The sequence below is a fragment of the Monopterus albus genome, unplaced genomic scaffold (assembly GCF_001952655.1).
Source record: "Monopterus albus unplaced genomic scaffold, M_albus_1.0 scaffold4.1, whole genome shotgun sequence".
Lineage (NCBI taxonomy): Eukaryota > Metazoa > Chordata > Actinopteri > Synbranchiformes > Synbranchidae > Monopterus > Monopterus albus.
The window spans coordinates 525,337-538,895 of record NW_018127884.1 but is presented as its reverse complement, the minus strand read 5'-3'; the positions used below and the strand labels follow the sequence as shown (position 1 = coordinate 538,895).

General features: G+C 39.8%; 1 protein-coding gene across 1 annotated transcript in view; it reads right to left on the bottom strand.

The window, feature by feature from the left end:
* Window positions 1–1,260: 1,260 nt before the first annotated feature.
* pla2r1 (phospholipase A2 receptor 1) overlaps window positions 1,261–13,559 on the bottom strand; it is a 30,941-nt gene continuing 18,642 nt past the window's right edge. Inside the window, exons 19-31 of the mRNA XM_020606202.1 lie at window positions 12,119–12,183; window positions 10,774–10,877; window positions 10,539–10,675; window positions 9,847–9,964; window positions 9,532–9,671; window positions 8,911–9,052; window positions 7,633–7,868; window positions 5,596–5,776; window positions 5,359–5,493; window positions 4,818–4,940; window positions 4,562–4,738; window positions 2,840–2,875; window positions 1,261–2,606 (exon numbers count right to left, since the gene is read on the bottom strand). Of these exons, the coding sequence (XP_020461858.1) occupies window positions 2,392–2,606; window positions 2,840–2,875; window positions 4,562–4,738; window positions 4,818–4,940; window positions 5,359–5,493; window positions 5,596–5,776; window positions 7,633–7,868; window positions 8,911–9,052; window positions 9,532–9,671; window positions 9,847–9,964; window positions 10,539–10,675; window positions 10,774–10,877; window positions 12,119–12,183 (1,809 nt within the window). The 3' untranslated portion in view covers window positions 1,261–2,391. The remainder of the gene's footprint in view (window positions 2,607–2,839; window positions 2,876–4,561; window positions 4,739–4,817; window positions 4,941–5,358; window positions 5,494–5,595; window positions 5,777–7,632; window positions 7,869–8,910; window positions 9,053–9,531; window positions 9,672–9,846; window positions 9,965–10,538; window positions 10,676–10,773; window positions 10,878–12,118; window positions 12,184–13,559) is intronic.

Below are 13,559 nucleotides of genomic sequence, written 5' to 3'. Positions count from 1 at the left end.
CTCATCATTTTGACTTAGCATGTGAAAAGTTTGATTTAGGCCTACACTCTTGACTGGCTTAGTCAGAAAGTATTATTTTTATCATGCCATAGCCTAATTTTCATATTCTTTCATGGTCAGTCTTTTTAAGATTGAAATTGGCTTCCACACATTCAAACTAGCTTATGTTGATGCCATATATCTGAACCTATAAGCCAAGAAGACAATCACTTACATGTCCTTAAAGTTCTCTTCTATCAATAATTGTCATTTATGGTAGCTACGGTGTGTCTCTCTTAATTCAGAATCTGTGCCTGGGTGTACTTTATAAACATGTAGCATTATATAATATACACTATATACTGTAAATATAGAGTGATTAAAGTGCCATATCAGCAGTATAAAACATGTCTGGGTGCCAAATTTTATCTTGCTTTGAAGGCGAAATTACTCGTCTTCCGGCTTTGCCTTTGTCTGTTCTGGCTCTTGGCGTTAGTGCCCTCCCTTCACATTCTTAATTGCCATGGATGTATTGTCTACTTACCCACCTCACGCCCACTTAGGAAGTTTCCGTCAACCAACACTCACATTTTGTTCTTCGTCCGCCAGCTGCAGAAGACAGCGCCCAAACAACTAATAGCAAATTATTCCTTCTTATATTTCAACACACTACAGTTATTATGGTTTTATATGTATATCTATATAACAGCTGTCATTAATTTGTAATTTACATCCTGGTGTCAGACCGTCAATAGCTGCACTTTGCTCCCAATTCTTCAACAGTTGTTGCCAATCACTGATGGCCTTGTTAAGTAAATCTATGCTTGGACGGTGCTCTGCTGAAATCCACTACACACTAGGTGATTATTATATCATTACACAAAGGCTACAAGCTCAGCATTGCACCCACAGAGACCATATATGTTATCTATTACAACAAGAAAAGATACAATACCAAAGGCAATCAGGGGTGACTTGGAGAACAAAGGTACTCTAATTTGAAAATTAGACCTTCTTGGCCTAATTCCCATATCTTCAATAGGCTGAGTATCTTCCTACAGCCCACAAGGACTATACTTTATCTGACCTAGAACTTTTTAATGGAGCCACCACAAAATGAATTTAGTTTCACCTTGTTCCAATTGTGGCTGTTCTTCATAATGCGAAAATTATTTTATTGTCATTTTATTAGACTTTAACAAAAGGCAGCAATTCTCTGAACCTTGCCACTTTGTAGTGACAGTGAACACAATCAAGCAAACATGAAGTATTTCATTTTCCTTTAAGGATACAGCACAGAACTGCCAAAAATGTAAGCAAAAGATCCAAATTGCAAAAAACAAAAAAACTCAGGTGGGTATAGAGAGTGCATGGTTAGATATTACTGTACGAATTCTTTGACCCAAGTTACACACATATGTAATGAGGATGTACAATATCAAGGAATTAGCTAATTGTGGCCATACTGTGGTGAAATTTTTAGGCTCTATTACACAAAAAAAGTTAATTACAGTACATAAAAAGCAAACAAAGCCTTCACTAAGGATTTCCTCTATTTCTAAGTCTCCTGTGCTTTAACACAACAAGACAGTGATCAAACTGGTATGGTTGACATTGTACCGTTTATAACATTTAATTTACAGAGTGAAGACAAAACACAGTGCCCAACATATAAGGCAGATATATAAACATATAGACCCTACACAAATCAGTTAGGCCTACCTTAAATTTATTAAAACAAAACCATAGTTGTGCAAAATACAACTCAATTTGTCATGTCTCACATTTTCTCTTAGTTTTGAACATACAATGTGAAAAAAATACAAAATACAAAAGTAATACTGATATAGCTGCTGTATCACACATACAGCTCTAACAACTGCTGGATTCTGAATAAAATATAGAAAATTACATCAGAAATATCACTGGACCTTCTTTGTTTTATATATGACAATAAAAGTTTTGACAAGTAAACCAAGATTTTCCTTCACCTGTTTGAATCTTAAGTAAAACCTTTCTTTATTATCCAATTTGTTTTCCTAGCATGTGTTTGCATACACATACCACAGAATTATAACAAATGTTCAGTACCTCTTTTAACAAGTTTAAAACTCTCAAGCATTCCTTCCTCAACATTCTCATTTATGTGAATTTTGTTAGTCCGCCACAGCAGTTCAAATGTGGGCTCTTCAGTCATCTTCATATCATTTGACTCATTTAAATTATTTGGGTAAATGAAAACCCTACTGAGCAACTGGGATCCTTCAAACACATTCTCATATTTAAGAATAAAATATTTGCCGTCATTGTCTCAGTACTGTCCTGAGGAGTCAGCGTCACAGCTTTACAGTGTCATGTGGCATTGAGAGACAGAAAGAGAACAGAAGGACAACAGAGAGGAGCCACTGAGTGCTATTCTCCTGAGTGAGCCTCCAGGTCTGTGATCAGCACGTTTCCATCTGACTCTGTGTCCTGTGAGCTGGTTTGTCTGTAGTAAGCATTGCCAAGCCTGGGGAGCCCATGAAAGCATGCAGAGTTCTTATACACAAACCACATTGCTCCTGCCAGCAGTACAAAGATCAGTACAGCCACCAGCATTGCAGTGGGGATGATACCATGATGTGAACCTGAAATACACAACATGATAGCTTTTATGAAGTCACTCTTTGGTTGCATGTATAAAGACAAACACAGATGAATCTCTACATGATAAATCACTCTTAGCATGTTTGATCATATACTGAATCATTACTGAACTTTACACAGCCCCCCAATATGAAACAATGTGCTTAGGACTGCTAAAGGACACATTACATTTTTCAAATCAAGTCTTTAAGTCACTCAAATTAGGACACATTACCATTTAGTGGCTCCACTTCTACCTCGGTCATTACATCTGCAAAAGAACACGTGGAAGTTTGATATAACGTACTATCTTGGGGAATTAGACCATTTAGATGAGCTGATAAGAAACCTTACACTAATATTACCTATCAAAAACTCACTGCCATGAAATGTGATCTTGTTCTAAAATTGTTCAGCCAAAATTATAACAGTTGTTAGGATAAGCTTATTTTACCCTATTGTCAGGGTGTTGGGTGAGCATTCTAATGGAAACCCAGTGTACATGTTAAATGATGTTTTGATCTATGACTGTGCCCCACAGTGGGTATAAGGCCATGATGTCATACATGTAAATCAGCTGAGCACCATGACAGGTAATACCATTCACTAGCCCTAGGCTACTGTGCCTAAGATACTGTACTTTAAAGCTGCTTTTAACTCCTATCATCACTCAAGCAAAGAGTAAATGCTGACTGGCTTGACCCAGCCTCATATCTGGATCATATCTGTTCAGGCTAAGCTGCTGCTTAAAGTGCCTTTGATTTTGTGTTACTTATTTATCTACTTTATATTTCATTTGTATTTTGTGGCATTCATGTGGATGGCGAAGTAAGAATTTCATTGTACAGGGAAACACATTTCCTAACTGTGCATATGACAAATAAACACTTTGACCTTTGACCTTGTAGCTCGAGCAGCAGTTTCATCTAAATGTCTAATCCCACTCCACAGTCCAGCTGTTACCGCTAGTTATCTATTTCTGCCAGACCAGTTATATCAGAAAATTCCCACTCTCTGACCGTGTGCTTGTTAAAAGCTTTCTTATATCCCACTCTCTGTACTTGGTAGAATGACCTGGAATTACATCTACACTGTATTGTAGACTAACCTAGAGTGGCTGTCCCAGCTGATTTGTTAGGCAGTTTCATTAGAGGCAGTGTCATATTTTTTGACATGTGTCTCATCATTTTGACTTAGCACCTCAAACCATCACCGTGTACTTTCACTAATCTCACCAATGTCCACTGCTTAACACTGAGTAATATATTTGTTCTCTGAGAGGCCACCTCTCTTTTTCAGGAACACCCTGTCCACATTCACACCTGTAAGTTGCCCAGTACAACCACAGACTGACCTGTGGCTAGGGAGCAGCTACACTGGAGCTGGTGGGGATTAAGAGCAGTGGTGTGAATAAGGGTGAAGCAAGCACTGCTTTGTCACTTGTCCCACACACCTGTCTGGGGATTGAAGTGGCGCCCTTCTGTCCACAAGCTCACTTCTCTAGACTTTAGGCAACCACATAACATTTTACATAATGTTACTAGCACTTGCATCCTCATTGTATCTGTGTTTAATTCTCAAACACTACAAAAATGAGCTGAAAGACGTAGAGCTTGAGGGAAACTGCAGAGTGTGGTGACAATTATCTGTGGGTTCATCACTGCAATCACCCCCTTTCGCTTGCTAGTAGTCATGTCATCAATAATTAACAGAAAATGATCATTATACCAGCTATAATGGATATGATCACTTTAACAACTCCATACAACTGTGCCTCAGTCCTTGAATAAAACCCACTCCCAAACTGAAGTAAATAGGGCCTTTGCCTTTGTGCTCTTACATCATCTTATTTGTACTCCCAATTTTTACACAGCTCACAGCTAAGTTCGACTAAAGGGACTCAGTATTCTCTCAATGGGTCCTGGAGTTCCGAGCTACAGCCCCTTGTTCAACTTACCTGAGATGGTTTTGCAGACAAAGCCAAGCCGTTCAGTGCACTGTGACTGGTGCCATACACCATCAACCACCCTGGTAGTAACACAGGTATCTGTAGTCAGCAGCTTGGAGTCTGGGGCTTTATTGGCCCAGTTGGTGTAATCCACCGGTGAACCATCCACCCAGGCCATAGAATCAGCTAAAAGCAGAGGCCACAACTGAATGAAACAGATTTCTGAATGTCGTGATCATCTGATGGGGATGGGAGAGATCCTTACTGTCAGTGTTGAAGTACATCCCCAACCACACAGTCTGGTGAAGGAAGCCCAATGACCACAGCTGCTCCAGAATAAAACGATTCTCTGTCTCACTCTCAATGGTCAGGACATCTGAGGTGTTGACTAGAAAGAGACAGCAGCACAATAAACCTCTGTGCAGTTTGAATGAGTAGTTTGACATATTTTTTCACTATTGCGCTGAGAGTTAGGTGAGATTTTTTTATAGCATATTTTTTCACTTTTTTGCTGAGAGTTAGGTGAGATTTTTTTATACCATACTTATGTTTGTATGGTCAATATGACATAGGAGGATTTAACTTTTTTCATCTAATCAGTGCAAGTGTCAGTTTTCTTAACCCTGGTGCTTTTCAGAGCAGCTCCTCCCTTTGACCTGTAGGGGGAGGGCATGCATTCCAACCAGCAGATTAGATTGATAAAGCAGTTGGTTCTTTCATTTTTCAAATTTTTAATCATGTTATCATTTTTATCTAGAAAAAAAACAACAACACAGACATTAAAATCACATATTATGAATTCCTACCTTTCTGCCTACAGTGCTGTCTGGACTCTTCAAATGTAAGTTTCTGCACCACAGGCTCAAAGTTGTAACAGCCATGTCCAAATTTCACCCACCTCGAGGAACACTGCACCTCATATGAGATAAATGGTTTGCTCCCTGTGAGGAAGAGCAGGAGATGGTATTATGTGTAACAGAAACCAAGAACAAGAGATGCAGTGTGGAGTGCTGTGATTGTTGTTTCACTGATGCGGCACTGACTTGGTGGGGGAACGTGACACAAGGCTCCTGGTAGTGGAGTTTCACAGTCAGCTCTCCGCCAGCCTCCGTTCACGTCCATGTACACACACTCTCCCAACGCAAAGTCGTCATCGTCATCGGCTGCGTCCCAGTGTGTGTACACTGTGTCACTGCCATCTGACCACTGATAGTTGATGCCACTCTGAAAAGAAGAAGTGACACCAATGTGTCCATCAAATTGTTGTTGACATTTAAGTGGACATGTGACTGCTCTGATCTTTGCTGCTGTATACATGTTAAATTTCTATTAAGTATTTGTTTTCACTGTGTATGTTTCAATGTGTGTTTCAATTCCTGTTGCAAAGTTTAAGGTAAACTTTGAGAAATCTTCCCAGCAACTCTTGATCATGCTTACTGTACTGTAGGTTGCTTTTCCAATGTCATAGCATTATAACATTTAAATCTCATAATAGACTACTGTTTACTTGAATTCTTAACAAAGAAGCAACATGCCCCACACTTTTGTTGAGGTTTCTGAGGGGAATTCCAGCTACTGACTCACCAGAAGGGACACATTTAGTCTTCCAGTATAATGATCAAGCAACATAATTTGAAGCAGTCATCACAGTTAAACTATAAAAAATACAATAGTTATTTGTTAGAGTTGATCTAAGATGGTGTGAGAGAAATTCACAAGTCATGTATGGGTCAGAGATTCCAGTGGGTTAAGATACAGATACGGTATGTGCTGTCTCTGTCAGGACGATTAGTTCCATCAGTCAGGAAGATTAAGGACGTGTGAGGTGAGGTATTATCTCATCCAGCAGCCTGAGTCTCGTGTGTGTGTGTGTGTATGGGGAAGCTGGCTTTAACCGGTTCACTGTGGAGCCTCTCAAGGTCTCTGTTCTGATAACATGCAGATTTAAGATCTATCAGTCGGGAGCTGTTTCTGGAGTTTGATTTTGACATGCAGCTTTATATGTTTCATGCTCTCTATCCAGAATAAATACAATATACTGAGGACGACGACTGTGACTGTCCGAGCATCTCTTTTCTTTTGAACTTATGATTTTTCTTCTTCAGATGGTCACTGAATTAATGAATGTTAAAAGAACAATTACTGTGGGCAGCTTGTGCAACAGACATTGAACCAGAGCAGCCAAGATAAAACATAAAAGAGAAGGAGCGTGAGAATCACTTCTCTCTCTTTTTGGGTTCATTCCTCTCCATGACTAAGCCATTCCATCAGGGCTGAGGAGGGGATACCTTTCCTTTGTACTTCAGACCTGTGGGTTCTTTCTTTTTAAGATTTAGAAGCTATTCTGCTCTAAACTTTGTGTGTACTTACTACTCAATTTAAAATTTTCAAAATGATATAGCAGGCAGTTGAGACCTGTCAGGTAGTGCATTATATGTTACTAGTGCATGGATCAGGGCACATATTTCTTTCTGAACTCGACTTATGCTCAACGTGGTTAGGTTTGTATGGTGTTTTTCCCCTTATCATTAAACAAAGCAGACATTTGAGCGCTCCAGCAATCTTGCCTAAAGCCTCACATACATGTTCAGACCTGACCAGGACTTGAATATAATTTCGAAATTTCTGTGTAAACCTCGCCCAAACCCTCAGGTACCAACAGGTTCTGTCAGGCTCACACTTTATATGGTACAGCAGAGCAACAAAAGACAGAAACTGACGTAATGAAATGTTATGATTTTCCTCAATTATTTTAGCGTTTAGCTGTCTACTGTACTACATAACAGTGTGGGATAGGACACTGAATGCCACCCTTGCCAGTCTCAGGATCCTGATGACATGCTGACATGTCAGAAAAAAAAGCTAAGCGAGGTAACAGCTGCTGGCTGTAGCTATCATACACACATGAGAGTGGGATCGATCTTCTCATCTATCTCTTGTTTAAAAAAGTTAATGAACTTATAGTGTGAAACTATTCTATTAGACAAAGCTGCAGAAAGCAAACACACATATTACCACCTCTCCAACACAAAATATAGTAGACATACACAACAGTGTGTATTATATGGAAGGATACATACGTCTTGACTGTACAGTCCAATCCAGTGGGGGTCTGCCAATCTGTTGACAAGGACAGTAAGGAAAGCCTGGTGGTAGGCATCTGTAACGCTCACTAGGTCAGAATCATTCTCTATGCACATATGCATCGCGTCGTACCAGCTCATGTTGCCAGACACAACCTTGTAGGTGCGGCTTCCATAATCAATATTGTCAGGGAGAGGGTGGTGATAGGAGTGGGTGGGGGGTTTGGATGTATCTGTAACAAGAAAAATAAGGCGAAAGAGAAGAGTGTGGGAAGAATGTAAGATAACGATGGGCTGGATCTGAATAATTTCTTCAGTGTTTGGGACATATTGCATGCAGTCATTTCATGATTGGTTAGTGGTCGCTCACATCAAGTAAAGGAGAAGTTGAACATTTTGGATTAATGCACTTTTTTGCCAGAAGTTAGAAAGCTGAGCAGTGACTTCCATGAGACTTGGCATTATTGTGCAGTTGCCGGCCTGTGAAATAGTCCAGCACATAATTTGTAGTTTTTACACTTTGGGTTTTTTATGGATTAAGCAACCAGACAAAATGTGTTTATTAGTGAGCATTAGAAGTACTGATAGGCACATTTTTATTATGTTTGGGAAACAGTTTCCCCTGTTTCCAATATATACATGTTATGCAAATTTAAGCTGACTGTTTCATGGGTGTAGCTTCAATGTTTATTGGCTGACAGAGTGGTATTAGTCTTCACATCTAACTCGTGGCAAGAAAATGAAAAAGTACATTCACAAAAATGTTGAATTATTCATTTAACATTAACAATCTGAGCGATCAATTCCATTTTTAATCAATACCCCCTGCACCATCACTGGCATCACTGTGTACTTATTTCATTACAGGACAATATTTCAATCAGGCATATTTCCCATAAATGTGGCCAATGCGGCTCTATGGGTCATGTTAACTTTACACACACCACAGTTGTAGAGATTTGGGGGAAAGGGGGTAGAAGCCAGCTGTGCAAGCCTCCTGCAGCTTCCCAAATAAACATGATTTTTATATCGAGGGTGTAATTTTGTCCACTCCATTTTTGGAGTTCTATGTGGAATGGATGAGGTTTGGCTTTTTTCTGTGTTTTTTTCCAATGCAAACAAAAGAAATAAACATGAGAATACCAAAGAATTTGTGATTGCATCAATTTTCTGGAAGACGTGGTACGCTAACTGACAGAAATGTAGGAGTGCCAATATTTCTGGCCATGACTGCACAGAATAAAACCAAAGAAAAAGAAGCTGATGGGATCTTACCTTGAGGTTTCTGACAAACAAAGCCATACCCACTCTCGCTGCACTTCTCATCGTACCACTTCCCTGTCAGGTGGAAGCTGTGGTTGTTGGACAAGACAGTACACAGTGGTTCATCAGCAGCTCCACTCAGCCACACATCCTCCTGGGAGTTCATAAAGTGCATAACAGTACACACATACACACAAATCCAGTCACAAAGGCACACTTACTATATGAAGGCTGTCTCAGCTCACACATCTTTAGACTGATGTTACACAAACAAAACTGTGGTTACACCTTTGTTCGCATTGTACGGTCACCTGCAACTGGTCAACAATTTCTTGTTATGTCCAATTTTTTTGTAGTTGTCTATGCAAGGACAGAGAAATTATTTTGAGTGGCTATAGTTGTAGAAGTTCGGCTTGCATAGACAGTATCTATGAATGTCAGTTAGAGCACGTCTGAGGCCTGTACAATGCACAAATTGGTGGAATTATCAATTTTTCTTAACAAATGTCAATGGTACAACCTTGCGTACATAAAATTATATGACTATATAAGATAAACTATACAATTAATAACAGACAACAGATTGTTACATTTCTCTTAGCTAGAAGTGTAGGCCAACATAAAGGAGTTTACAGTGAGATAGCTCTTTGGTTCAACTGGAGACCAGTTAGTGTAGCTGACTGGTTTTCCATTGGTCCATTTCATGGTGTCCTCATCCCGTAGACCGATCCAGACGCCAACAGAGCTGCCCTGCAGCAGCATGGTGACGTAGGCTGCAGAAACGATGGCATCACAAGAGACAAATAAAAACAAAGATAAGAAAACAGGAGTATTTCTCTACCTACCAACAAAGCCTGAGGAGCACAAAGCGATCTTGTCTGATGTGTATATGATTATAAATGAAATTAGGCATCTACCAGATGGTTGTACACTTCACTTTGCCTCTACCTTGTTCAATCTCATCTTCTATAGCAACCAGCGAGCCTTCAAATGAGGCGCAGATGGACTGGGCATCTGTCCAACTCTTCCCCTCCTTTGCACTACCAGGAAGGTGAAGCAGGAGACACTACCAACACACATCCCACACAAAACATGAATATCACATTGTGAAATGCAAATCATTATTCCCCTCTCACCACCAGGACTCTTGTTTGGAGAGTTCAGGATTCAAAGTAAAAGATAGACAGAGGAGGATGTATTTTCATGTTGCTGGTGAAACAAGAAACAGACAAAAGGTTGGCAAATTATCCAAATTATGATTATTACATTCCCAAAAAAAACTTTTAAAAATGTTGCTTTATGGCTTAAAAACATTACTGAAGCAACGAACAATTAAACCATCAGTGGGGGGTTATTCACTGAAGAACAGCGAACGTAAACACAAACATCCTGCTTCAACCCCAGAAGCAGCTGGGAATTTAGAGAGGTGGTTGTTTTTGAACAGATTTTTGGGGGAAAACAGAGTAAAATGAGCCACTTTTTAACGATTTGCACCATTAAAGCAAAATAAGTGGACAGTCTTAAAATAGTAAAACTTTACTTTAGCTGTGACAGATGTTCCACAACAACTGTTTCTATCATGCTGTAGGAGGAATGATTCAAGAGCATGTCTATGTGTGCATATCCATGTGTGTCTGAACCTTATGTCCAAAGTACAGCCATTTCTCCGGACATCGTCCGATGTAGCGCGGCTGCCTGGGAGTCTCCACCACAGACACAGTCTTTCTCTTGCACACATAGCCATGAAGATCCTGGCATTTGCTCTTTGACCACTTCCCTGCAACACAGAGTAACAGGGAACCCCCAACACCTTCTAGCATGCACAAGCAGACACTACGTACATGAGTGCGTGTTTCTGTATGTGGATGTGTTTACCCGATGAAGAGGACATGGTAACACACAGCCCATTTCTGCTAGGGCCACCACGAACACTCCCTTCTGCCCAGTTCACAAAGTCGACCTCTGTTTTGTCACTCCACCTGCAAACAAACACACACATTTAGCATTGCTACAGCCTTAGCTGATGTCCCGGGTGTAATGAAACTGTCAGTGTGTTTTCAATCATGCAGCTAGTGCTCTGTGTTTTCCTGCCTGTGATGGGTCCACCTGTTCATCCCCAGAACCTGACCTTCACCGCCCCACCTAGGATTTAAAGAGCAGCCAATCCAGGGGTCCCAGTTTAATGGTTTGTGTGCTCATACAAACTTATATCGGCAGAACACAGAAGTCACATTCACATCTGTCTGTCTTATCAAAGCTCAGTATCACCAGCTGACTAGTCACATCAAATCACACTCATACAAGTGTACTACACTGTACTGATAAACTCTCAGTTCTCACTATTAGCCCACCTCACACCGCAAACTGCTCTGACTGTGATTTAAGTTTTGATTTTATTCAAGTTTTCATTCAAATGTAAAGCTTTTTTTTACCATTTCCATCCACTATTATCTGGAGGTTAGAAAGTGGCTACCATTATACCAATGCCAAAAAGAGGCCATAAACATGATTAAAAACTTGGTTAAAAATTGCTAGTGAAACCTCAGATGAACAAAAATAATGTGGACAACATCAAAGAAATATGACATTTTTGTTCCATTTTCTGTGAGGAAGGTTACAGTCTCCTCATATTAGCACCCAAAGCTGAAGTTTTCATCTGGTGCTATTTTATGTCTTTACAGCAGAGCAGAAGCTTCAGGGTTTTGTTTACTGTTTGAACCTGTAACTGTAGGCTTGCTTGTTTAGATGGTCTGGTTCTGCAGGCCCCTTTTCTTTTTTAGCAGATCTTGCTTGTTATTTTATGTATTCAGTTTCAATTACTAAAAAAAAATGTGCCATTACAATAATTTACTTTATTGTCAAATGTCTGTTGGCTTTTTGTTGTTTTCTCCCAGAAAACCAGGCCCCATTTCACCAAATGTGTAACATGTAAGCTACAATTTACCATGAGACCATTTTGTCTTGCTCATTTTGATATGTTTCACTATTCAAATCATGCACTGCAAAACAAGCATGAGCATTTGAAAATCTGGTAGCATTTATACATTTATCTGTGATTTGTATCATGTCTCACAATAATTTATAAAACAATGCTTTCAAAGAGCTTTTGTGGAACATGCCCCCAAGTCGTAACAACATCAGTATTTCTGTGCTCACAATGTTGAATGAAGTGTCAGTGGCAGCAAGAGGAAATGTTGAACAAGCTCCACAACATACACACCTGACCTCCTCCCCAGGCTGCCCAGTGGACAGGCCGATCCACCAGTCTGTTGGGCCCAGGGAGAGCTAGGAAGTGACAGAAATGCAACATTAACATTAACAGTAACTTTATCCTCTTCCATTGCAGTCCAGTCTTTACCAGATCTGCTTTTCAAAGCCTTTCTGACACAAGCAGCCATTCAGACGCGCTCCTTGGCTCCTGCTTCACCTCTTTCATTCATTTCATTGCCTTGTTTTGTTCCCTTTATCCTTCACAAGCCTCAGTACCACAAGAGACTTCTTTTGACTGGTCCAAAAGGCCGCTGCCGAAAAGCAGCCTTTTTCTTACCCGTGTGTAGGGGGCACTCAAGCATGAAAGTGTTTGCATATGAGGTACATTTAAGCTTTTCAGTGTGTGGTCTGTAAACACTTGAGTTTGTATGAGGAACGAGTGTCTCAATCGTGCTCACTCTTGTTCATGCACAAGTTTGTTTTTCTCTATACGTGTGAGCTGGTGGCCTAGCGGTCCAGTCAATGAAGATGAAGTACATGCTGCTTAAATGCCGAGCGCTGCTGTGAGAAACTGCACTCTTACTATCTGAAATCCAAAAATGTGTTTATGTCCAGTACTTCTGGAACCATTTTGGTGACTGCAATTAGACAGTGGGAGTATCACCAGTGGTGGCATAATCTCATTCTTACTTCGGTGCTGGTGGCGCGGGGGGGAGGCACTCTACTAGTGTCTTTATTATTATATAATTACTGTATTTGTTTGTTTAAACCACTCCACCCCCTCCTGATTCCTATTAGTCATATACTTATTACTAGACTGCATAGAGTTAAAGACAACCACGCAACACACGCTCACATAGCTAAACCACATACAGCATAAAATGTTTTTTCTTTTGTAAATGTCCTGCATTCATTTTATTCTCAATGTCCCGCTAATGTGCTGTTTTGGTTGTAATTTTAAAAGATAGGAGAATTTATATTGTGAAAAAGTGAATTGTCTGGTAAAACTGGTATGAGAAGTAAAGAGGTGGGAAAGTCACTAAAAGATGGTTGTTTTACAGGGAGTTAATTATTTGCAGATGTAATTTTCCACAATTTAGCAGTTATGTCTTTGTTTTAGAACTAGCTACAATCTTTTTTTTACTTGTATTGTATTGTCATATAGCATGGTTAACATTTTAGTCATGTTTTAAAAAGACAAAGTTTTAAAATTACTGGTATCTTATGTTTTCATTTCACTTTACAATACTGATAATCACAATAATATAATGCACACTTGTACTGTACAACATACAATGAGGAACAGAAGTATTTGAACACCCTGCGATTTTGCAAGTTCTTCCACTTAGAAATCATGGAGGGGTCTGAAATTCACATTGCAGGTGCATTCCCACTCTAAGAGACAGAATTAAAAAAAAATTTCAGGATTTCGGCCCCCTTGAACTTTGCGA